This window comes from Apis cerana, linkage group LG14 (genome assembly GCF_029169275.1).
Source record: "Apis cerana isolate GH-2021 linkage group LG14, AcerK_1.0, whole genome shotgun sequence".
Taxonomy (NCBI): domain Eukaryota; kingdom Metazoa; phylum Arthropoda; class Insecta; order Hymenoptera; family Apidae; genus Apis; species Apis cerana.
The window spans coordinates 9,465,419-9,489,719 of record NC_083865.1 but is presented as its reverse complement, the minus strand read 5'-3'; the positions used below and the strand labels follow the sequence as shown (position 1 = coordinate 9,489,719).

General features: G+C 44.8%; 2 protein-coding genes across 6 annotated transcripts; both read left to right on the top strand.

Annotated features, from left to right (window-relative positions):
* The first annotated feature begins 184 nt into the window (after positions 1 to 184).
* On the top strand, positions 185 to 17,328 carry LOC107998691 (cyclin-dependent kinase 8). 2 transcript variants are annotated; one of them, XM_017058098.3, is made up of 4 exons: positions 185 to 616; positions 7,257 to 7,342; positions 7,464 to 7,688; positions 7,824 to 17,328. In XM_017058098.3, exons 2-4 carry the CDS (start codon positions 7,262 to 7,264, stop codon positions 8,484 to 8,486), a joined length of 969 nt encoding a protein of 322 aa, XP_016913587.1. In that variant the 5' UTR covers positions 185 to 616; positions 7,257 to 7,261; the 3' UTR covers positions 8,487 to 17,328. The 2 variants fall into 2 exon arrangements, with proteins under 2 accessions (XP_016913587.1, XP_061940668.1); XM_062084684.1 differs by lacking the exon at positions 185 to 616 and adding an exon at positions 627 to 816.
* Positions 10,093 to 24,273, top strand: LOC107998689 (polyamine-transporting ATPase 13A3). Of its 4 annotated transcripts, none has more exons than XM_062084680.1 (11): positions 10,093 to 10,232; positions 17,835 to 17,919; positions 18,000 to 18,227; positions 18,342 to 18,475; positions 18,559 to 18,715; positions 18,807 to 19,011; positions 19,089 to 19,427; positions 19,536 to 20,487; positions 20,587 to 21,055; positions 21,167 to 21,348; positions 21,435 to 24,273. In XM_062084680.1, exons 1-11 carry the CDS (start codon positions 10,115 to 10,117, stop codon positions 22,865 to 22,867), a joined length of 4,302 nt encoding a protein of 1,433 aa, XP_061940664.1. In that variant the 5' UTR covers positions 10,093 to 10,114; the 3' UTR covers positions 22,868 to 24,273. The 4 variants fall into 4 exon arrangements, with proteins under 4 accessions (XP_061940664.1, XP_016913583.1, XP_016913584.1 ...); XM_017058094.3 differs by having other exon boundaries at positions 20,587 to 21,088; XM_017058095.3 differs by lacking the exon at positions 10,093 to 10,232 and adding an exon at positions 17,334 to 17,575.
* Positions 24,274 to 24,301: the final 28 nt, after the last annotated feature.

The following is a 24,301-nucleotide window of genomic DNA, read 5'->3' as shown; positions in this document are numbered from 1 at the left end:
TTCGAGGTGTAAGGCCTCGGGCGATCTCGCTTTTTACAGTACGCGCGACGTCGTCGTTGTAGAGAGGTAGTCAAAGATCTCTCTTGCTTACCGTTGATTCCTCCCCTCTCCATCACGGTTCGGTGAGTGATCCTTTCTCTTTCTGTTTCCACGAGAATACCTGGAGGAACTGGGGGAACGAGAAGGAGAGAGAACGGAACGGGAACGGCGCGGAACCAAACGTACCGAGTAGAAGGAGGAGCTGAAGGAGACTCCGGTGGTGGTGGAGGTGGAGCAAGAGGAGGAGGAGAACGGAACACGAGAGATCGGCAGCACAGTTTCGTGTTCAGCTCAGCTCGGTTCGGCTCAACCTCGTATCGGATCCCCGTGTTTTTCTAAGCCGAATCGTTGGTCAAATTTCTCTGTCTATCGGATCTCTTCCCCCCTCCCCCTCTCTCTTTCTCGCCTCCGCCCCGCTCGTTTTCGCCGGCCGGCCGAGAAAGGGAGGGTTCTCCGGCCGAGTGAAAAATCGCCCGGAGATCGTCCATTTATCCGCGAATCGCCCTACCGTTTACCCGATCCTTCGTAACACGCGGCCAATATCCAGAGTGGTGCGCAGTTCGCAACGTACGCGGAGGTGAGTGACAGTTTGTTCGGAAAAGCGAAGGCTGCCCGCCTGCTTACCACCGCGGCTCGAGATCAGTCGCCGCAAGTTGCCAGACGGACTGCTGCTGCGTGATGTGCGCGCTGCACGAGGCGAGACGTCGTCCGATATCATTGCACGATTGTTGACGAGATCGATGCAGCGACGAGAGTTGGAGAGCGACCGAGTGTCCGGTAACGAACGATCCGATCGCTTTATTTACAGGACAAGGCGAATCGTTGCGCTGCATCGAGGAGCCGAGAATGGATCGAATGGACGAGATGGACGAGCGGAACGCGGAGCGTGGATAATAAAGTTCGCGTCGAGTATCCGTCTTTCTCGCGTCACCGGGATCGGATCGGAGCGGATCAGCTTTTCCGGTGGTCCGCCGAGGTGGAGAGAAGTTGCTAGGATCAGCGACCGTCGAGAAGTGGTCAAGGGGACAGGGACTCGGGCAGTTAAATAGTCGAGAAACACCCTATCCGAAGCGTTTCGCCCACTAATCCTAATACCAGACCCTATTCTCGAGTTAATGATAGCTCTTCTTAGACGCAACGCTTAACTTTCGAGCTAAACTGTTGCGCGGTAGCCAACTCGCCATCGGATCCTTCCCTAATGAAGACCTTTCGCGACTCGCCTCGTCTCGACTCGCCACCGGTGCGGTTAATTAGCCCGATTCCGTCCAAAGACCGTCTTCCGCGCCAAATATCGATCTCCCTCCACCGCCAAACATTCTCGCGACATGATATCGATCCGAGCCGGACGAGTTGCGAGTTGCGACACGGGGAACACTGGATGCGAAAATTGGGGATGGAAGAAAACTACTCCCGCGAACGAATTGCCTCGAATCGATCGAGGATCGAATCCGTTACAACGAACGCGCGTGTCCGCCTCGTTTTAAACGCCGCAACGTATCGTTGATCTCTCCACGGTTAATTACAATTCTTACGACGCAACACGATTCTTTATTTTTAAAAGCTGCGAAAGGTAGCGGAGATCGGATCGCTCGCCAACACGGCCCCGTGTAATTCGCGCCTTTCGAGTAATTGGAGTGGAGAAAATGTGCCAGTGCCCGTGTATATCCTTTTAATATCGATATCCCCTCGAACTTTTTCTTCGTCGAGCCGCGCGCGGTTATCTTCCACAAAAAGAATCCACCGGTTGACCGTGACGATCACGCGCGCGCGCGCGATATCTCTTTTCCCGTTCTTTTTTAAAAATATTATTCGTCGACGCTAGACGACGCTACGCGTTGCGTGGCGAGCTGAGAAAAATCGAAGGTTTTCGGAGGGGAGAGGGGGGGAAGGGGGGCAAAAATCCGTGGATACCCGATACTCGATAGTCACGAGGCGAGGATTGCAAAAGCGACGAAAGTAACCGACGTGTGTCATCTCGCGGATTATTATCCATTATCGCGACGAGATCGTTAAAACTATTATTTCCGACGCGCGGAGAAAAGGAGGAAAATTTATAGGAAAATTTGCGAGTCGAGATACTTTTGATCTCTCTCTCTCTCTCTCTCTCCCGATTCGTATCCGTCTTTTCGAGGACGGAATGGTTGGAAGCACGGTGGAAGAAAGAGAAGGAGGGAAATTGAAACGGAAACGAAAGACGGAGAGAGAGAGGTATGCGGATCGGTTCTTTTTCCATCCGGTGGATCGGAAAACGGGAAAGAAATAGGAAGAGAGAACGAAAGAGCTAGTAGCGGGCAGGCTCGAGGAAGACGAAAGGGCCCGTTTTAAAGAGGCGAGCATTAAAAACAACAATGTCATTACATTTTAACGACCTGTTCTTGGGCTCTGCCCTCCCTTTTAAGAACGTTCGTTTGCAGGTATGTGGTCCGCGCTCTCGTGGGGGCTACCACACCGAGACAGAATTCTTAAGGCGGTACGCACACCAGCGCTTTCCTCTTTTTGCCCTCCCCTCTCCTCGGCTCAGCGGCCGCGTTTACATGTGCGTGATTCTCTCTTTACGACTCGGGAGGGAGAGGGGAAGGAAGGAGGAAGAGAAAAAGAAAAAGGAGAGAAGGAAGAGAGAGAAAAAAGAGAAAAGCTTCGACTCGATCGTTCGTTTCGCGCAGCTCGTGCTCGCCGAACCACCACGGAGGTGTTAAGAAATCTCACACGGCTTCGGCCGTGTCGTATTTCGAGCGGTCTCTACGACTCTCGTTTAGTTTAATCGGCACGTCTAAAGTTAAACTCTCGAAAACTCGGGCGGACGGCGGTTGGCAACGTTCGATCGAGAGTCGAAAAGCGAGGAACCGCGACGGGCGTGTGTCGAAATTTCGGCGAGCTTAAAATTGCGATCTAATCGAAGGTACGAAGAGGGTGCGAAAGCAGCTTAATCCGACACTGGTCGATGCACAGGGGCCCCCCTTCCACCTCGATGCTCGGGGCCCGTTCCCCCTCTCTCGCCGATTTCTCCCCACGCACTCCGGGCACGCCGTGCAGCTCGCGAAGAATTAGTATGGGCGAGGTAACAAAAGCACGAGGAACAAGCATCGGGGGGTGTGCGCGGCGAGTGGCGGAGAAGGAGGAAGAAAAAAAAGGAGCCGAGATGGCGCCACACGTCCAGCGTGTTTTCGGGGCTTCCTCCGGTGCTGTTGGCAAACTTATTTCTTTTCTTTTTCTTCCGACCCTCCTCCATCCTTTCTCTCGCTCCATCTCGCCCGCCTCCCTCTCGCCCCCTCTCGCTTTTGGCGCGTTCTGCGCCCCCGTCCCCCTTTTTTATTTCCCTCCCCTTCCCCACCCCACCCTGCCGGCCCTCCCTATTAGTTCTCGGCCACGGCACCGTATCGCGGGGGGAAAAAAGAGGAGAGAAGGACGGTCGCAAAATGCGAAATTGGGGCTAGACCGAATCGGGAGATAGATAGGGATTTCTCGTTAAGACGGGAGAGGCGCGTATCGCGAAAATTATTATATCCGTCCGTCGCGTATTCGATCGTCCTTGGCGAGATTTCACGGTAAGGAAACGTACGTACGTGCGTACGACCGTACGGGGGCGTACATGCGCGCGCGTATCTCTTTCCGTGCGAGGAGGAGAGAAATGGAAAATGGAAAATAGAAAAAAGAAGTAAGAAACGCCGACTCGAGCGGAGTCATTCTTCCACTTATGGCTAGACGAAGGCACGGGCGAAGGCGATCGTTGCGAGGAGTACGAGTACAGTGGTAGCAGCCTCCTCTAGTCCTTTGATACCGAGTCCGTTTCTCCAACCTTCCTCTATTCCTCGACGTTACCATTGGTCGAACGACTCGAACCATTTTACTCCTAGCGTCCCTCTTTCTCTCTTTCCCTTCCTCGCTTACTCTCTTTATCCTCTTCCCCTCGCCTCGGTCTAAGTACCAACGTGGTGGCACATCGGCAAAGAGATCATGAAAATATCTCGCGTGCCTCGGGCTTCAGGGCCGTACGAACTTTGGTTCGATCGCGCTCTCTTCTCCTCTCTCTCTCTCTCTCTCTCTCGTCGCACTTTCAAATTTTCGCGATTTTCGACGGGTTTTTCCAGCAACGAAATCTCACGGATTATTTAACAACTATCTGCCATATGTGTGTGTGTGCGTGTGTGAATATATACATACATATATTCTCGATTGGACAAGTCGAAGCGTTCGCTTCGGTTCGTTTGCCGAACCATAATTCTTCTTCTCTCTGGCGAGGAGAGAAAGTCCGAATATGAAATATGAATTCCTATTAGAAGCTTCCTGGAAACGCGGCACGTCACGTCCGCGGGCCGGCCCGTTCTCGTAGGTGTTAAGCTCGGGTCGAACTCGGGTTTTTAATCCCCGTGCTTTTTAAAAGGTCCCGCGGGAGGAGGATATCTGGTCTGTGGCGTGCACACACGGCTGATCCCGTGGCTCTCTCTTTGTGGCCGGCCGCCTAGGCTTGGGGGCGCGTCAAATTTGGTTGAAAATCAAATTAATCTCGCGGCTGGGCGCAGGACCCTCTCCCGTCTCTTTCCGCCTCCGCTCCTCGGCCTCGCTCCGTCTCGCCTACGGCCACCGCCAGCCTGTCCTCGTCCCTCGCCCCTCGACGACACGAGCAAATCGAAGGAACGGGACTGGGAGGAAGGTGGAGAAGGAGGTGGAGCGGAGGTCCTCCATGCCACCGACACGGACCTAGAGGCGAGAAGAGAAGGTGGCGCAGCAACAAAGAGCTTTCGACTTCTGGCTGCGACCCGGCCAGGGCCGTATTTATCTCGATCCGTTGTCTCTTTACATCGCGTCTCCCCTCCCCAATTTACTCCTCGATTTACATTTCCGAATCTCGTTAAATCGCGTTTACGACAGAGAGAGAGAGAGACAGAGAGAGAGTTATGGAAGAAAAATGACGAGGGTGGGGGGAAAAAAAGGAAGCGAGGATTGAACTCGAACGTCGATGCGTTCGATGCGTCAGCGGTTGAGAGGACAGATCGTGGAGAAAATCGTCAAGTTTGGATAAGAGGAGGGGAGGGTTACGCGATCTGTAAATCCTTAAACGTTCGAATTAAGTATCCGTCCCTGTCGTATCCTACTCGGTCATTCAAATCTCCGCTCGTGGAAATGAGATGGGCGGCCGGACGCCTTGTAGTCGAACGCCTACCCTCCAACGCCACGTACAGGGTGATTCGACAAGAATCCGAACCGAGAGCTCTAATTTTCGCTCGCCTATCATATCTTTAAGCTAATTCGAACGCGGGGTGTCATCGGTTGCGACGATTGCCGCGTTCGAGACCTCTCTTTTCTTTCCTTTTTTTCCCCCCCTCTCCTCCTCTCCCTTGCCAACCTCGACAAATTAAACTTGGAATAATCCATTGCTTAAATCCACGTTGCTTCTTGGAAGTGGAATTGTAAAGAGATGGAAGAAAGGGAGAGGGAAGGGAGGAAGGGGGCGAGAATAAAGAAAAGAGAAGAGAGAGAGAGAGATCGGTCGGATCGGAGAAAGAGGATGAAGAAATGGATAAAGAGGAAACCGAGGGTAGAATAAGAAAAGGTCGGAGTGGGATCGAGATTGAAATGCATCGGTGGGGAACGAAAAGTTGATCTCCTCCTGGAAATACCGGCGACCAATTGTTGGTGGAGGGAGACGAGAATTCTTTCCGTTGTCAGGAATTCAACTCGCGAGTCCAACGACAAAGTAAATTCCTGAAGGAGCCGGAGGATGCACGGAGGTTGCCCCTATGCCCCACGATCCGAAATGGATCCGAGATTTTTCGAGAGGCAAAAAAGGGGCCGAACTCTGGTAATTGGGCCTGCACATCCTTTTACCTCGTCGTTCGTACCACTTGTTCCCGTGTGCTCATCTCGGAGAGAGATCAAGAAAGATCGTACGATGAGATTGACGCTTTTTTTCCCCCCCTCGCCATCGATTCCACCGCCTTTATATATATATATATATATATATATATATATATATATATATATATATATATGCGCGCGCACACACACGCATACCGTAATTCTTCTTCGTCCCTTTTATCGCGCTGCCGCGGAATTATTGCTTCATTACCGATCGTCTGGCGAAAATAAAACGAGCAAGCTTCACTTGCAGCTTACCGTTCGAGCAATCGAACGCTCCATTCCTCCGTCCCATCGATTTATTTCTCCTCGATCCCTCGTCTTCGATTCCTCGACGCGACTCGTGAAAATTGAGGTACGAATCGAACGGAAGAACGCTTCTCTCCGATCCATCGCGCCGATCCACCATCGTCACCGCCGCTCTGTCTCGGCTCTCTCGATCTCACCTTAAAAAAAAAGAAAGAAAATGTCGCATACCCAATGCCTTGAACAAATGCATCCCGTATTCAAACCTCGTAGCCTAAATCCACCGGTATTTATGGTCGGGACATCATCACGAGAAAGTCTCGTTTTTCCCCCACGATGTTCGATCCCGCCAGGCCACATGGAATCCCGTTATCTTAAAATCTCGGCGACTTAAAACTCGAGCATCCCGCTCTCCCCCCCTCCTGAATCGGGCAATCAGCCTTAACGATTTATGAATGAACTCGATCTCGTTGTCGTAGCTTCCTTCCTTCCCTCTGTCTCTCTCCTCCTCTCTCATACACCTCTGTCCTCCTCAAAGGAGGGAGGGGAAAAAAAAAAAAAAGAGAAAAAGAAATATATCCACGATCCTCGTCACGAGTTTTACGAGAGGATCCCTATATAAGAACGCAGCGTGTTTTAAACAAAATTCACGCGAGGAACGAGCAAATTCACGCTAAGAGGAGGGAAAAAAAAAAGGAAGCAAGGGGCACGAAGAAGCGGCACCACGACAAATCCCGGTGACGTAATTTCAGACGGTCGTCGAACCTGAGACCTCGGCTGAGCCTCGCCACGAGAGAGAGAGAGAGAGAGAGAGAGGAGAGCGACAGAGCGAGGGACTTTCATTCATTCGGGGTGGGGAGCAGCGAATAAACGCGATGCGTGCACACGTGCACACGATCCACGCCGCGGCTCGAATCGTAATCGCGAAATTCCTTCGTTCGATCGTTCCACGCGAACACGTGTGAAAAAGCGAACGGTCCGAAAGCGGAGAAAGTCCGTTGTTGGACACTCTCTCTCCGCCAGAAACTCTCCTTCTTACCTGGCAACTGATTTATCGGCGACGCCCGTTCACCTGGAAAGATTCGGATACCCTCTCTCTCCCTCTATTGTTTCAGGGATCATGGGATCGACGTGTCATCTGACAGTGGTGGTCGCGCTGTTCCTTCGAGCGGCCACTCTACACGCCCATCGTGAGCACAAGGTTTATCGATCGATTTCCGCTTTCGCTCGAACGCTACTACTTCCCTCCCTTCCCTTCCCCCTCCTCTCTTCCTTCCCGCGTGGCGCCACGTTTATAACTCGTTATTATCGTTCGTTTCAAGGTTCACAACATCGTGCTGTATCCTGACAAGCACAGCTGGTGTCAGACTACCCAGATAAAACAGGTCGTCACGTGGCCCCAGTGCTCCTCCCAGGAATTGGACAACAACGTCTGCGTGGGAGCTTGTTTCTCATACATGGTGCCGCACAGCGAGCCATCCGCCCCCGGCGATCTGATCAGACCTTACTGCGACTCGTGTCAGCCGTTGGACAGTGTTTGGCACACGGTAAATAATATTGTGACAATGGTATATCCGATAAATCCGGATATGTCTCGCGTTTCTTTCTCTTCTTTCTTCGTCGAGAGTCTTAAGAGGTAAAAAGAAAGGAAAAAGAAAAGAAACACGCACGTACGCACACAGGTCACGTTGGACTGCAAGGACGAGACGAACAACCCTATCACGATGCAGAAGAAGGTCCAAATCATCACCAATTGTTCGTGCACCTCGTGCATGGAGACTTCTCGTATCAAGCCGGACTACAACACTCTGCTGCAATCGTTGACCGACGAAAGTTTGGACAAGAACGTGAACGTGGTGCACGAGATGCCGGATCTGTTGGAGAACCCCAACTTGAACTTCTCCAAGAACACGAGCAGGGACGGTGTCCAGGCTAACGAGAGATTCATGCAGAACTTCAAACAGTTGAAAGACTCGGCCAAGTTGGGGACGAAAGAGCTGTTCTCCAAGCTGGACGAGGACATCAATTTCGACAAGTTGAGGGAGCTGTTGGACAAATACGGCCAGGAGGAGGAGAAGCAACACTCTCATCAGCGCCTCCACCAGCATCAACATCAATCGGGCGGGAAACAGCAGCAGCAGCAGCAGCAGCAGCAACAGCAGCAACAACCTCAGCATTACACGACCACGATGCTTCGAGGGCCCCATCATTCCATGGTTCTGGACTCCGACGTGAAAGAGAAGATCGACGTGGAGCCCCATTATCTTCATCCGGCTGTCGCGGGCCAAGAAATCAGCTATCACGACAACGTGCTTGTTGACAAGGATAAGAAAAAGGATTTCTGAGGGGGGAGGGGGGAGAAGGGGTGGAAGACCCGCGTGGTAGGTCCAGTCAGGGTAGGTCGGGTCGGGTGGATCGGAGTCGGCAGAGATCCGTTTGGGTATCGGTGAACGAGATCGATTTCTTTTCCATTTTATTATTTGTTAAGATTCATTCGTGACCTAGTCCAATCCAGTAGTAAATTGTCCCATTCGATTCGACGGTAAATGAGATTCAGCTCGTTTCGCGTGCTATCACATACATATGTAAATAGAAGAGATTCCTCGTTTTATTTTATTCTCGTTCTTATTTTCTTTTATATCTTTTCTGTTGGCAAAAAAGATAATACTCTTTTTTTTTTTTTTTTTTTCTTTAGTATTATTATATTATTAAACCGTTAACATCGGGAAACACCGAGTTGGAATTAAGTGTAAACGAGTGCAAAAACCTCGTTAGGATTGAATCATATTTAGGGAGATACGTGGATAAGTAAATGATATGGAAAGGAAGAGAAAAAGGGGAGAGAGAAATTCTAATATATATTTAATTATTATATTAATTAACTATTTAATATACTCACGCGTCTAATAAACGAATATTACGTCCGTTCCGGAATTTTAGTTATTAAAAAACATAGCAGGACTGGCAATCATTGTAGACCACTTAAAGATGTTATATGTCTTGTTGACTGCTTTAAAAAAAGGAAAAAAAAAAAAACGTATACTTTGTCTCGTAGAGAATAAAACCAAGTCTGTACAATTTTTTCCTCATATGCATCCTCGATCATTCTCCCGCTTTAGAATCGCTTCTTCTTCTTCTTCTTTCTTCTTCTTCTTAAAAAAAAGCTCGAGCGTAATTTAGAAATTAACGAAAAATCAAAGAAGGAAGAATTATGAGCGAAAAAAAGAAAAGAAACGAATGCAAAAGAGAAAAGAAATGTGAGACGAGTCGATATACGAATCGTAACGTAGCAATCGTGATGCAATTAGAGATGAAAGGAATAAATGTAATTGAAAGACGGAATAAAAATTGGAGCAACGTTTCGTTTCGTTCTTCGAAAAAAAAAGTCGAGAAAAAACTTGACAAATTTCCATACACTTATCAAAGAAAACCATTACTCGCCATTACTTCCACTTTCGTTATCGCTTTCGATCATATATAAAATAAAATCATCTTGCTTTATCGATGGGTAAAAAAAAAAAGAAGAAGAAAAAAGGGGAAAAAATGGCCACCTTGATCGATGATCGCGATCGATCGCGAATAATACTCGGTTCGGATCGAAGATCGGTAAATCTGTGATAGATAAGAGGCGTCGGTTGGAATGGAAGAAATTGTCGGTGATAAGGAACGGTTTCGACCAATGAGCGGCGCGAAAGCGAGCGGATCGCCGGTACCGAAGAGCGATTACAACTCGGTAACGGAACGAGGATCGAGCGAGGCGGCGACGAGCAGTGTTGCTCGGCGCTCCGTTGCGCGTCCCTGCTGCTTTTCTGCGCGGTCGCGTAGCGTTTCACTGTGACGGCGCAGCTGCGCGTGCCACCGAGAAATTATGTTGCCCGGTTGCTGACACCGCGAAAACGAAAACGGGAAGCGAAAGAAAACCGAAGATCGCACGCGATGCCCAACAAACCCCTGGTTACTCGATCGCCTTTAAATGCCCACCGACAATCCGACAAACGTCATCACGGCAATCGTCGTCACATTAGAGAAAGTGGATAGCATCGAATTCGTACGAGCCTCCTCCGAGCCGAGGACAGCCACCATGGACGACGGTAGGCTTCTGTTATTTTAAACGTTGCTTGTGGTGATGGTTGCTGGGTTCGCTCCGCTACTCTGTCTCCTCTGAGAATAGGCCGAATTTGCGAATTTAAAATTTGAAATGGGATTTGAGATCGGAAGTTGAGGAAGAAGCTTCGAGAAAGATTCTCGGTCGACCTGAATTTTCTAATTAAAAATATAGGGATATTTAATGTGTCGGGATGGTGAGATATATATTATACGTTCGAACGAAGCGAGGAGGTTGATGATGAGTGGTTATTGAGGCATTGAGGCGAACGAAGTGTTTACGTTTATAGTCACGCTATAAAAGTAACAGCGAAACTTTCCTTTGCGTCAGTCGTCGACCGGTCTCCGGTTGCTCAATGTTACGCCAATACTTTGCGAGACAATCTCGAATCGATATCGAGATCGAGGCGATTCGAAACTTTGTTCCAGGCCATGATTGGGCAGACAGGAATTAAAAGTATCCCCGAATGCAGTACGCACGAATATGTCGTTCAAATTATCGTTCAAAAGTAGACGGATAATCCGTATTTATTATTCGTTATAAAAATAACGCGATTTCGAAATAGCCACGTTTCTTTCTAAGACGTTTCATTCAAAGCATGCAGTAATCTCGATGAACTTTGACAATGAACGCGAAAATTATTATTATTATATCGATCTGCGAATGACGAATTATATTTCTCGAGCGTTCAATTTTTGCAAAATCAAACTGATCGATCGTCCATCTATTAGAGGAAATTTAAAGAAAACTTTTTCGATTCGGAAGATACTTAATAATAAGATAGAAATCGAAAGTGCGATCTTTTTTCATGGAACAAAAATATAAGATAAAACGAAAGGAAAGATCATCGAGCAAGTTTTATAATTTTTCTTTTTTCGCGAATTTTCACATTTCCTCGAAATGTTGTCGCGCGCGGTTAAAAATGCTACGAATTCAAAGTGGAGGACGCACTTTGCTGCCCTAATTATCTCACGAATGACCATTGTCCACTCGAAACGATTCGTCAATTAAGAGGCGACGTATTTAACGAACGAAGTTATGAAGTGGCCGAGATCTCGGTCTAAAGTGTTCTAATATAACGATTTAAAAAGTTTAAAGCTCTAAGAAAAAAAATCTCGTCGATTGGTATTAAAGTACAATTGATATCGAATTCGATTTCAAATAAATATAAATGATTAATCGTTATTTAATGTAAAGATTAAAAATCGTAAACGATACAGATAATTATCTTTTAATAATTACGTTTCATATTTTGATAAACAATTAATAATCGATATACGTTTTTTAATTTTAATCGAATTTAATCCAATTAAAGTAATTTTCGATTTTTCAATTGCTACGTTATTTTCTACCTGTTGTCACGTTATTTTCTACATGGCTGGTTTTTCTATTTATTCGTTTTATCGGTAACAACAGTTCGTCAACCTTATCAATACTTATCATTGCATATTCGTAATATTTTTTGTTGACTCGTGACGTCTTCTTCTACTGTGAAGAAACACAGATTTTGAGAAATCTCGCAAAAATTAAGCAAGTTTTCCTTATCGAAATATAATTATATCGTTTTATATATCGTTTTATGTAAATATATCTAATTAAATACACGCATTTACATTTCTCGACGAAGGAATTTCTGAAAAATGAGAAATATCTTCCAATTAATCTAAGATATAAGAGATACCAGATTTCTTTATCTGATAATAATCAAAAATTCTAATCGTGAATAAAAACTTCGTTCCATATCGCTTGCAAAAATTTTTATACTTTGATATTTTTATATTTTTCTAGGAATCGACGATATTTCCTTGTCGATCAAGCCCCTTCGTTCGTAATTTAACAGATATAGAAATCTCGTGGTTCTTGATAACCCCGAAGGTCACTCGTTGCAATCAGACATCATTCACAAATCAAAGTAATTTTTTCTTCGCCTCTATCTTGGCTGAGAAAGACACAGAGACCGTATCAGAAGAGAAGATACAAAGATACACCGTTCCACTTTGAAATCTCATCAAATCTCGTCGTAGTTGATTTTCCTATTATAAAAATAGACGTAGACACGGAAATAATAATTTTCCATGTACCATTGAACGTTTCTCGAAACGATGATTCTGTCCGTAAAATAACAGTGGTTCGGTGTGCAACCTTGAGTCAGATCTATAATTGCTATTAATCGCGCGTCTCCAAATATGATGTTCCACGCGCATGATTTTGCACGAATCATGCACAATCGTAAATAAAATAGTTAATAATTCCGATGTTGGAAATGGCCGATATTTCGACCAGCGACGAAATCAGGGTCGAGTCACTGGATTATTATAGATCCGAAAAGTTCAAACGGCCATGACGATGGTCGAGCGGCGCTTCTAAATTCGCAGGAAGCGAGGCAGGAGCGGCAAGGGAGTGAATAAGTAGAATATGAGACGATTTTCATCGAATCGGTCGACGACACTACTCGAAAATAGCATGGAGGCCGAGACGGGTCTGTCTTTCGCGGCATTTATTCGAATTTGAAGTCGAGTTTGCCAACGATTTATCGCGTAAATCGTTTAGGAGTTTGTTCAGTGACACGTTTGATAAGAAGGGAAACGAGGAAAGTCTTTCTTCTTTATGAGATATCTTCGAATCGAAATAAATCATCTCGACGACTCGATCGATCAAATAAAAATTTCTTATTTGAACAAAAAAAAAAAAAAAAAAAAAACGCGATAAGATAATTTTCTTGAAAAAATAATGTAAAAAAAAAAAACTCTCGTAAATTTCGACACCTCGATAATAGGAAAATAATCTTTTCATTTGACTTTTAATAGCTCGCGTTTTTTAATTATATCCTCAAAATCTCGTTCAAAAATTCAAACAGGCATTCGAGCTATCGATAAAACTAACTGGCTGAATTCAACAACAAGACATTATCGTGTTGCAAACATCAAATTCCTAGATGTTTGCAGATGAAACGTGACCGATTATCGGATAGACGAATTCGTAATAAGAGTAGATATACAGGGCTTTATTTGATCAATAAAATCGCAAAACGCACACGTGAAACGTGATCGGATATAGGAAACTATGATAAACGAGATAAACTCGAAACACGTGTCACCTAACCGGAAATCCTATGATTCGGAAAAATGAGAGGCGCATAATTAATAATAAAGCGTCGCAACTTTGGTCGCGGGAAATTGCGTGTCAACGCTTACGCAATTTGCAATATTCACCTTACATAAGTTTCGCTATCTCTTGGCCGGTATATAATGACGACATCCAAGAATTCTCGAACGCAGTATGAAAAATTCAAAAACCCACGATTCCTGACTGAGATTAGAGAAATCGAGAGAGAACAATTCTGGGAAACGATGTAACGAGAACAAATCTTGAAACGTATTTATTAACGCTTTTCCTGATTCTCCGCATATTCGTATATATAATAAATGTGTAATCACCGAATAAATTAATCGCAATTCGGCGATGAGATTTCCTCCGGTCATTAACGATATCTCCCTCATTGATACTCATCCGTTCTACTATCTGACCTATAGTTGATGGATAGTGTCGCGTTACCAGCTTGTCTTCATTCAAACAAACATGTCCCTGTTATCGTTAAAACATTGAAACATAATCTTTAAACGATACTATATATAGAAGAACATGCGGCACCACTTGTGATTTTGAAAATCGACGCTATTTTACGAACCTCGCTCGAAGAGAAGGCTTCTGTCGGAGCTCGAATAGTCGTTAACGCGTCGAGTGAGCTAAGAAAGATTAAAATTGAAGTTAACCAAAAGAGGATACGGGAAAGAAATCCCCCACTAACTGCACGAGAGTTAGGTGTGAACGTTTCAGACAGTTGGCACGTGCTGGCCACGGTAAAAAGAAAGTTAGCTCGAACAGAGTATTGACCACGAGGCTCTCGGGCTCGTTCAATACTCCGATGGAGAATTTAAGCGAGAGAGGGAGTAAGAGCGAAAGAGAAATGACAAGTATCATAAAAGCAGGTATACTGCTCGATTTACCTGGGTTTCACAGTTACAACGCTTGAACAATTATATTCCGGTAACTACTTAAAGGATAATGGAAAAGATATCGCCATGAAAACAGGCATGCATTTTAAGTCCCGTACAATTAACAGGGCCGTCCTCACGCTACGGAAGGCGATTTAGTGGGAACAAATGAGTCACGAATGGCAACGTCGTCGTAGGTCGAGGCAGAACCCAATGGTAGGGATATCTCAGGCACGACTCCGATAAAATTGGGGCCCCGAGCTTATGGTTAGCCCTTGAGAGTACGACAATGTGTATGAAATAACGAGTACAAAGGTCGATAATGTCGTACAAAATTTCGATAATGTCGCTTCGATCGATTGTTTCATTCGTTTGTTCGATTGAAAAAAAATAAATTTAATCGAATCGAAATTTGAGATTCTAAAATGACTTTCGTGACTCGAGCAAAATTATAAAAAATTTTTAGTTTTATTATCTGTGAGAAATCGCTGACAACTCGTGTGAACGTTCGCATGAAAATCAACAAACGACAGCAAGTATCTCGAATAGTTTTACGTTTCTCGAAACGTTGACAAAGCGTAATCGAATCGGTATTCGTTTCGAAACGTGATAACGGAGCTTGACACGTGGCGTACCTGAAAAGAGGTGACGAAGAGTACAGCCCTGAACCGGGATGGAAGCAGGCAAGAGCGCAAGTCTTCTGCTAATGCCAAACGATTCCCTTAATACACTCGCGTCTGGAATCTCGTTGTAATTGGGTTGAACGCTTTGTGCCAGCTGTCGCATACTTGTCAGTATTTCACAGTGATCGTACAAACCGGTCTAGCACGAAACTCGGCGAGGGGATCGCGGTTGTCGAGCGAGAATAATTCAAGCGAGCACGGTCGGAAAGTAAGAGAAGGAGTGTTAGAAGCGCGACTCGAAAGGAACGGCTGGCTGGACGCCATCTTAGATCCATCGCGAGCACGTTGCAGACAAAGCGGTCGAAGAAGGTCCGAGGAATCGCGAAGTTTCCGAGAAAATAATTTCCAGGCATGCGAGAAGGAAAGGTGTCATTTTTCCTCGAACGTGAACGCTTATAAAACCCACACAGTTTATGTCGACAGAGGCAGAAGTGGTGCTTTCTGTGAGCGAGAAAACTACTGTGCGGCTGCAGATGCATGAAACGCAAGTGAAACGAAAACGGTGTGCAAAGTGACTTCTTGGAGGAGAGAGATTTTTTCTTTTCTGTTTCCTAATTTACGGGGTCCTAAAAGGGCGAAGCTGATAATCGACGCGAGCGAACGAATTGAAATTTCCAGCATGAGTAAGATACTAGGTACAAACTATTGCACCGTGTTCTCTGTACTTAGAAGTCCCGAAGAGGGTGAATCGTTTAAACGGATCATCTGAAAGAAGAATTCGTCGACGAGCGAAAGATAAGTTGGAATAACGTGAAAAAGAGAACGGATTTTGTATATCGATAGTCAATCCGTCGAGAGCGATTAGTCAGAATTAATCAATCGGATTACGAGCGATTGTCACGAGTGAATATTAGTGTTAAAAGAAGTGCGTCGGTTTTTCGTGCGTGAAAAAATAAAGTGCTTATTCATTTTAAAAATCATTCTAAGAACTCGTGGGAGTCGTGTGATCACCTTTGAGAAAGGAACTTTAACATTGACGTAATCGATTCTATATATAGGTGTTCGAAATTCGCGAAACGGTGAATCGGTTATACCAGTGAGGTGCACATATTTTATTTTGAAACAACTTTTATTTTTCCAGAGCGTTAATCGAACTTTTCGATCGAGATTTATTCGTGTACTTAAAACGTTGAAAAGTCGAGGTTCGTGACTTCTCGATTCGAGACCGTGAAAATAAATTTTTTGCTCGTTTCAGTCATCGATAACGCGATCGATAGATCATTCGTCGATTCGATCGTAACGCATTTGACCGATAACGCAGATCTCTGTCGATCGAAGAGGATCAGAAGAAAATACACAAGTGTGATTCGAACCGGAATTGACCAAGTCGACCAAGTTTCTCTGCCGATCGAAACATCCGACGGCATCCAAAATACTTTTATAACCCGTAATGTATTTGAGATCGCACGTACAGGCAGCAAAAGGGAGGCATGAGAATGCAAGAGAGGCGATAGAAATTGGCTGCGGAGCAAAAGGCCGAGATAACATTGGACCAGCCGCGAGAGGCAAGGGAAAGACGAAAAAATCTCTGGTGAACTGCTGGGATTTGGAAGAGCCTCAGCTGCTTCATCCGAGATCGACCGACAGGAATTCGAAACAGGCGTCTGTGCAACGCGGTATGAGCGAAGGTGAACGAGCAGTGACCACGCCACGAATTGGCTGGCGAAAGCTCACCGATCCTGGCGACTGACACGAATCAAGGAACTCGGGGGCAGGTCCGAAGCGATAGCACCAGCTACTGTTTCATAGCCAACGTCGTCGTTGTCCTGCCACTCAACCTAGCCACTGCCGCCTCAACTCTCGTGGAAGGACCTTCGAGTCCCGACCCGTACGACAGGATACCGCTATATCCTGACGCGTCCTCGATTATTTAATGTCAGCCAAATGCAAGAGAACGCTCCGTTGAGATTTACATCGAGAACATTGAAGACGGACCCGAAAATGGCGGGCAATCGGTGTCGGTAGCAGACGGGGTTATTGCCTAAAACAGCCGTCTCCTCGTCCTGCGCTATTATTGAGGGACGAACATTCGCTTCGTTTCGGCTAGATTCCCATTTTTCTCTCTTGTCACGAGTATTTTATCCTCGTCGATTTCCCTCTGAAGCCAGTTGACGAACTTTCGTGTATTATCCATTATTTTTTTTTCCTCTCTTTTTTTCAACATTGTATTGTTGTTATATAAGCAACAAAGGCCCATGATTGGCCCATAGACAATAAATCGTAGTCGATAGAAGAGTAGTGGTAACATGTAGTTGTGGAACGTACAAGATAAAAAATTAGGAAGAAGGACAAGAAACGTCGAAAGGGAAAACGCTGTCGTGATACCGCAAATAGTATCCTCGCTGAGTGATCTTCCGCGAGACCACGAACAATTGTACCTAATTAAAAAAAAGAGAAAAGAAAACATACACACACATATATATATATATATATATAAATAGATACGTGTTACGTATATATATATATATATACATATATTTAAACAAATTCGTATTTAATTCCTGCTCTTTTTCCTGCGATCATCATCATGCCGCCCACTCCGAATAAATTGAACTTGAGCTTTGCCAGAAACGCGTACAACGTGTTTGGAACACGCGGTACCAATACTACTACTGACCATCAGCGCGAGCAGAAAACGGAACTCTTAGAGGGTAAGGAGCTTGGATCATCGCCTAATTACCCACCTCAAATTATTTGGCAACGATTCCATCTTATCGTCCTTGACGATCCTTTCGAATCAAACCGTCTTCCATAAATATCGCACCATTCAATCGATATTTCATTCAATCAATGATCACGAGCATTACACGTTGTTACGATCCAATTTATCTCATCCAATTATTTCTATAAAATTTCTTCACCCGTCGTCAATAATATCGATCTAATTAGTTGGGTATTGTGCTATTTTAGGTACCAAGAGTAATGGTATACTTCATCTAAAGAATGGCATCGATTACATCAATCCTGGTGAGGAAGATCAAATGGAAATTTATGGGTAAGCATCGTGTCACAGCGTGTCGATTATCAATGTTACAACGACAATGTTAAATATATACGTTTTTCTAATTTTTCCAGCTACAAAAGGAACAAAATTTTTACCGCTATTACTTGGTTCTTGATTATAATCACCGGAGGTCTTCTTAGATTGGTCTTTCATTGGATACCACACCTGATGTTACTCGCGACTCATTCCAAATGTCAATTAGAAACCGCAGACACTGTTTTATTGGTGGAAAGATTTCAAGGAAAGCATACGAGTTATCATGTGAAAAAATTGAAAACTTTGGCCGCTGAAGATATATTGTAATTATCCTCTAATTTTTCCTTACGAAATTATAATATTGTAATTATCCTTACGAATAACGATATTTTTATTATATTGCAAATATAATTTTTTTTCTTTTTGCATATTTAAAGAAGTAAACCCTTCGATGGAAAATCATTATTGGATAACGAACCTTGGATGGAGAATGGAAGTATGATAACTATCAAAGAAGTAAAAGAAGAATATCCGACACTATCGTTGCATTTAATCGGTGGACAATTTAAACGTAAGAATTCAATTTAATTTAAAAGAAAGAATTTTTTTTTCGTATAAATCTAATTGATCAACGATAATATTTTTAATGTACAGAGGTTTCTTCGATCGTTCTTTTCCATTGTAAGAAGTTAACTTACGTTTGGGATCCCGAGAGATCAGAATTTCTCAAGCTTCGAGGTTTGGACGCAGGTGTTCTAACTTCCACGTTGCATCAAATGCAAGGATTGAATTCACTTGAGCAACACATGAGGCAAATATTCACAGAAATTATTGCAAAAATGATCGATTTTTATTACGCAACATTTTGCTAAATTTATTTATATTTCTTTGTTTTCTTACAGACGCAGCGTTTATGGAAACAATGAAATCGTGATTCCAGTAAAAAGTATTCTAACTTTGCTTTGTCTCGAGGTTTTGAATCCATTCTACGTCTTCCAACTGTTTAGCTTCGGTCTCTGGGTTGCTGACAATTATTACTACTATGCCATGGTTATCTTGACCATGTCCAGCATTGGTATAATCATGGCAGTCTTCCAGACTCGTCGAGTACGCGATTTTCTATTCACTCCTAACTGTCATCTGTCCTAAATTGTATCGATAATCAAGATCTGCTCGATTTGCAGAATCAACATAACTTACGATCCACTGTACACTCCTCCGATGTGGCCACGGTGATAAGAGATCGTACGACCGGACAAACAGCGACTGTTCCTGCTGAAAAATTGGTGCCTGGTGACATATTGGTTATTCCTTCTCACGGTTGCTTGATGCCTTGCGACGCGGTACTTCTCACTGGAAATTGCATTCTGAACGAATCCATGTTAACCGGAGAATCGGTTCCTGTTACGAAAACGCCTATTCCTTCGTCCAATGAAGTGATATACGACACCAAGGAGCACGCAAGGCACACTCTCTTTTGCGGTACTAAAGTTATTCAAACGAGATATTATGGATCGGAAAAGGTAACTTGAACTCGAATTACTCGGCGAAATATTCAAATTCCGAATAATTTTTCTATTGATCATCAAATAGACGATTTATAAAAAATGATGGTGTAATTTATTTTACAGGTATTAGCCGTAGTTGTTAGAACAGGATTCAATACCAGCAAAGGTGGTTTGGTCAGATCCATCATGTATCCTCCGCCTGTGGATTTCAAATTCGAACAAGATTCGTACAAGTTCGTAATCTTGTTGGCCGGCATAGCTAGTATTGGCGTGATTTATACCATCGTGACGAAGGCTATTAGAGGTGTGCCTAGCAACCACATCGCTCTAGAGGCGTTAGATCTGATCACCATAGTAGTACCTCCAGCCCTGCCGGCAGCTATGACCGTTGGCCGTTTGGTAGCGCAGAGAAGACTCGAGAAGAACAAGATTTACTGTACGAGTCCAAGAACTATCAATGTATCGGGATCGATCGATTGCATTTGTTTCGACAAAACCGGGACACTGACCGAAGATGGCCTCGACATGTGGGGCGTTGTGTCCTCCGTCGATAGGAAGTTCCAGCCACCCGTTAAAGACATCGCGTCTTTGCCCCTGAACGATCTTCTAATCGGAATGGTAACGTGTCACGGAATCACTATAATAGAGAATCAACTCGTGGGTGATCCGCTTGACTTAAAAATGTTCGAGTCTACTGGCTGGACGTTGGAAGAACCCGATGTGTCCGATACATCGAAATTCTCTATGCTTTTTCCTACGATAGTACGGCCACCGAAGGGCTCCAAGCTGCTGAAGAAACTACCCACCGAGATAAGAATATCCCTCAGCCGACAAAACTCTATGTCTTCGGACGTGATGGATAACATCTCGTTGAACAACCTCGATACCACGTTGGCTGGTTCCACGACGGAATTGGGGGAGCAAGGTTTAGAAATTGGGATCGTTCGTCAATTTCCATTCACGTCTAGTCTTCAGAGGATGAGCGTGATAACGAGAACGTTGGGAGCCAATCATTACGATCTCTATTGCAAAGGCAGTCCAGAAATGATACTCAGCCTTTCCAGAGCAGAATCCAGTAAGTATTGCGACAAACGATGTTATATTTAAAAAAATATTTGCCTTTTTCTTTTTCTTTTTTTTTAAATTACACTAACTAATCACGTTGTTTTTACAGTTCCACCAGACTTTGGCACCGTGTTGCAAGATTATACTTCGGAAGGTTACCGTGTAATCGGCCTGGCGCACAAATCTTTGAACCGTCTTCCTTACGCCAAGGTTCAACGATTGAGTCGCGAATCTGCCGAGTCCGATCTTACGTTCTTAGCGTTCGTGATCATGGAAAATAGATTGAAGCCGGAAACGACACCTGTGATCAGTGCTCTAAACACTGCCTGCATAAAAACCGTTATGGTGACCGGCGACAACATGCTGACTGCACTCTCAGTCGCCAGAGATTGCGATATCGTGAAACCAGGTACACCCGTTATCGCGGTTTCTGCCACTCAACAGAATCAGATGAAGCCGCAGATTTACTTCACAAAGAGCAACAGCGAACCATCAACAACACACGCGGATCTTAGCGAAATGACCGATCTAAACAGTGTTGCTAGCTTGGAAACAATTGAAAGTGGGTTTGGGAACAAGTACGAAAACGATATCAATTATTTATCCGACGAGTAAGTTCGTCAAATCTGTCCAAGCGCGCAACCCAATTCATCCGGTTTTTTTTAACATTTATCCTCCGTCATTTTCAGCTTGCAACATTCGCAGAATAAATATGTGTTTGCGCTCACGGGCAAAACATGGGCGCTAATCAGACAATATTATCCGGAACTGATTCCCAAACTCGTCACGCGTGGAGCAATTTTCGCAAGAATGTCGCCGGACCAGAAGCAACAACTCGTTCAGGAATTGCAATCTTTGGGATATTATGTTGGTAAGTGACTCCGACCAATTTCTCTCTCGAGAATTAAATTAATGTATCTTTCGATCAGAGTGTCGATTTAAAAAAATGATTTCCAGCTATGGTAGGCGACGGGGCAAACGATTGCGGAGCTCTGAAGGCAGCCCATACCGGAATTTCTCTGTCCGATACCGAATCTTCGGTAGCGTCGCCCTTCACCAGCCGCGAAACCAACATTTCCTGCGTACTTACCGTGATTCGTGAAGGCCGCGCAGCCCTGGTTACTTCTTTCGGGATTTTCAAATACATGGCGAGCTACTCGCTCACTCAATTCATTTCCGTGATGTTGCTGTACGGTATCGAGTCGAATCTAACGGATATCGAGTTCCTCTATATCGACCTGTTCATCATCTCGATTTTCGCTTTCTTCTTTGGCCGTACCGAAGCCTACGATGGACCCCTGGTCAAGACAGCTCCACTCAACAGTCTTATCAGTACCACTCCCATTCTAAGCCTAGTGACGCAAATTTTGATCGTGGGATTGTTTCAATCCGTCAGTCTGTGGCATCTCGAGCAGATGGACTGGTTCGTGCCGTTCAACGCCACGCTCAAAGCTGCCGAGAACAAAGACGACGTGAGCTGCACGGAAAACTACACAGTTTTCATAATCAGTTCCATGCAGTATATCATTCTGGCTGTGACGTTCTCGAAGGGCCATCCGTACAGAAAGTCTCTGTTCACGAATTACGGGCTGCTCACCTCGTTCATCCTTCTCAGCCTCTTCTCCGTCTACCTCGCTACTTTCCCCTTCGAATGGCTGAGCAACTGGTTCGAGCTGATACTTCCGGACGATGTAGGTTTTCGTTTCATCCTGGTCGGATACGGCGTCGCCAACTTTTTGATCTCGTTGCTGATGGAATACGTGTTCGTCGACTACCTCGTTTTTAGGAAATTACGCTACCGTTGGCACAACGTGGACAAATCCAGGCGAAAGTTTCTCGCGATCGACCGCGATATGGCGCGCGACTTAAAATGGCCACCTATCTCCCAGGAGCCGTTGCCGGAAGCGGCGCCGGACATTCTGATCCGTCAAAACGTGACCGAGATCAAGATCGAGAAACGCGTCCCCGAGCCTTGCCATCCGGCGGACACCAGCCTCGTGAACAACCCGATCTGCGCTAATTTCAAGCACTTCGGCTCGGCAAGAGAGGTCACCCTGAATCCCAGATCTTTGTTCAACGACCGCAGGAACACGATGTCGATGCAAACGGTCCCCTGCTTCGAGGACAGGGACACGGTGGCGATGCAACCGAATACGGAGCTACCGGGGAAGAGAAGATACAATTCGGAATCGGAGAAGGGGATCAATCGATACGAAAAGCCGTTCAAGAGCCACAGCACCAACCCGATCGCGACCTTGCCCAGGAACTCGGCAATGGCTCTTCAACCGCAGAAATTGAGGGACTTGAAGAATATCTTGATGCACAAAAGCGAGGACGGCTTGTCGCCCGCTACACAAAGTGTCCTTGAACTCGACATTCTACCGTCGTAGAAGGGAACGATTCAACTTGATTCGGAGTCGTGGATACTTGGAGCAACGAGCAGTAACGGTTCAACATTGAGGAGCAAGCTGGTGTTGGTTGTTCGAAGTATCCGATATCACGATTTCTTCGGAATCAGTTTGTCAGTGCATTTGTTGCCCCATGACAAGATGTTGAGACGCAACACAAGACTGTTTCAATCGTTACACCGGAACCAATTCGAGAATTCGTAATTGTAATTTAAGAGATCAAGATCAGAATCGAAAGTGATTCACCGATCCACCGATCGACATTTCCGACACGATCTCTAATTCTAAATATCGTTCACAAGAATGCATTTAGAATGCCGCGGGCGTTCACGACAGCTTGATAATCGGCGATGTTCAGCGAGCATCTCGATCGGGTCCCTTTTGACCCGATATTTCTTCGTCCTCCTCCTTTATTAGTATTCGAGCGTACCACTCTCAAACGAGAAAGTATTATCGTTAGTTTATTTAACTTAGAAGGTGAATTTTAACTCGCCCTGTTGCCAGGGTTTAAGGCTCTTCTCTATGGAAGAACAACATTTTTGACGCAGATTGTACGACGTAGATAGGTAGATACTTTTTTCTTTCTTTTTTTTTTTTTTTTTTCTCTCTCTCCTTTTTTCGGGAACTCTCGCGTTTAACGCCGTTTTTTTTTCACTGCGGTTTTAAAGATATTACTTAAAATACGGAAAGAATGATATATATATACGGATACGGAGCTCCATGTGACAGGAGCGAGTCGAAATTAATCTTTTGTAAATTGTAGACACAACTAGTAGGGAATTGATGATACATTTCCCGTTTTCACGACGAGCGTTTTCTCTCTCTCTCTCTCTTTCTTTTTCTCTTTCTCTTTCTTTCTCTTCTCTCGATCGTTGATTGAACAATATCTAGTCTGATTTCGTCGACTCGATGCCAATATGTTGTTATCAAAAAATACGAGGAACGAGGCCCGAAAAACGACGCTCGTTGACGAGCGTCGATCAATGAAGAATCATCGAAGGAAAAATTATTTATTATTTCGTCGCGAAAGCGGGAAGCATAGCGTAATTCTTTTTGTTGGTGTGTGAAAATGAGAACTATATTGTAGTTTGTCCCAAGATTATCTTACTTAATCGAACCTCGAGAACCGAGAACGCCTCCTACGATCCTACAACGCAGAAGTTTGACACTCGTTGTCACGGATTGCTTATCGTTGAAACGAATAAACGAGAATAAATGTGTACTTATATACGCGATGAAAATCACTTAAAATTAAATACTTAAAATTAAAAAAAAGAAAAAAGAAAAAAGAAAAAAAAAATAAAGCGTTGCCCTGCTATTAAGCAACGTATTATGCTTGCGTTGAGTTATATCGGTTGTCGAATAACAAAGTATGTTTTTAATGTAAAGATTTTCTTCTTTCATACTCTCTACTCC

Bases quoted from the DNA above. Each gene is read 5' to 3' on its own strand.
- LOC107998689 (XM_017058093.3), top strand. From the start codon at position 17,452: ATGCCGCCCACTCCGAATAAATTGAACTTGAGCTTTGCCAGAAACGCG. The intron at 19,012-19,088 runs GTACGCGATTTT...CTCGATTTGCAG, and splicing joins CAGTCTTCCAGACTCGTCGA to AATCAACATAACTTACGATC. The intron at 21,349-21,434 runs GTAAGTGACTCC...AATGATTTCCAG, and splicing joins ATCTTTGGGATATTATGTTG to CTATGGTAGGCGACGGGGCA.
- LOC107998691 (XM_062084684.1), top strand. From the start codon at position 780: ATGCAGCGACGAGAGTTGGAGAGCGACCGAGTGTCCG. The intron at 817-7,256 runs GTAACGAACGAT...CTATTGTTTCAG, and splicing joins GGAGAGCGACCGAGTGTCCG to GGATCATGGGATCGACGTGT. The intron at 7,343-7,463 runs GTTTATCGATCG...GTTCGTTTCAAG, and splicing joins ACGCCCATCGTGAGCACAAG to GTTCACAACATCGTGCTGTA.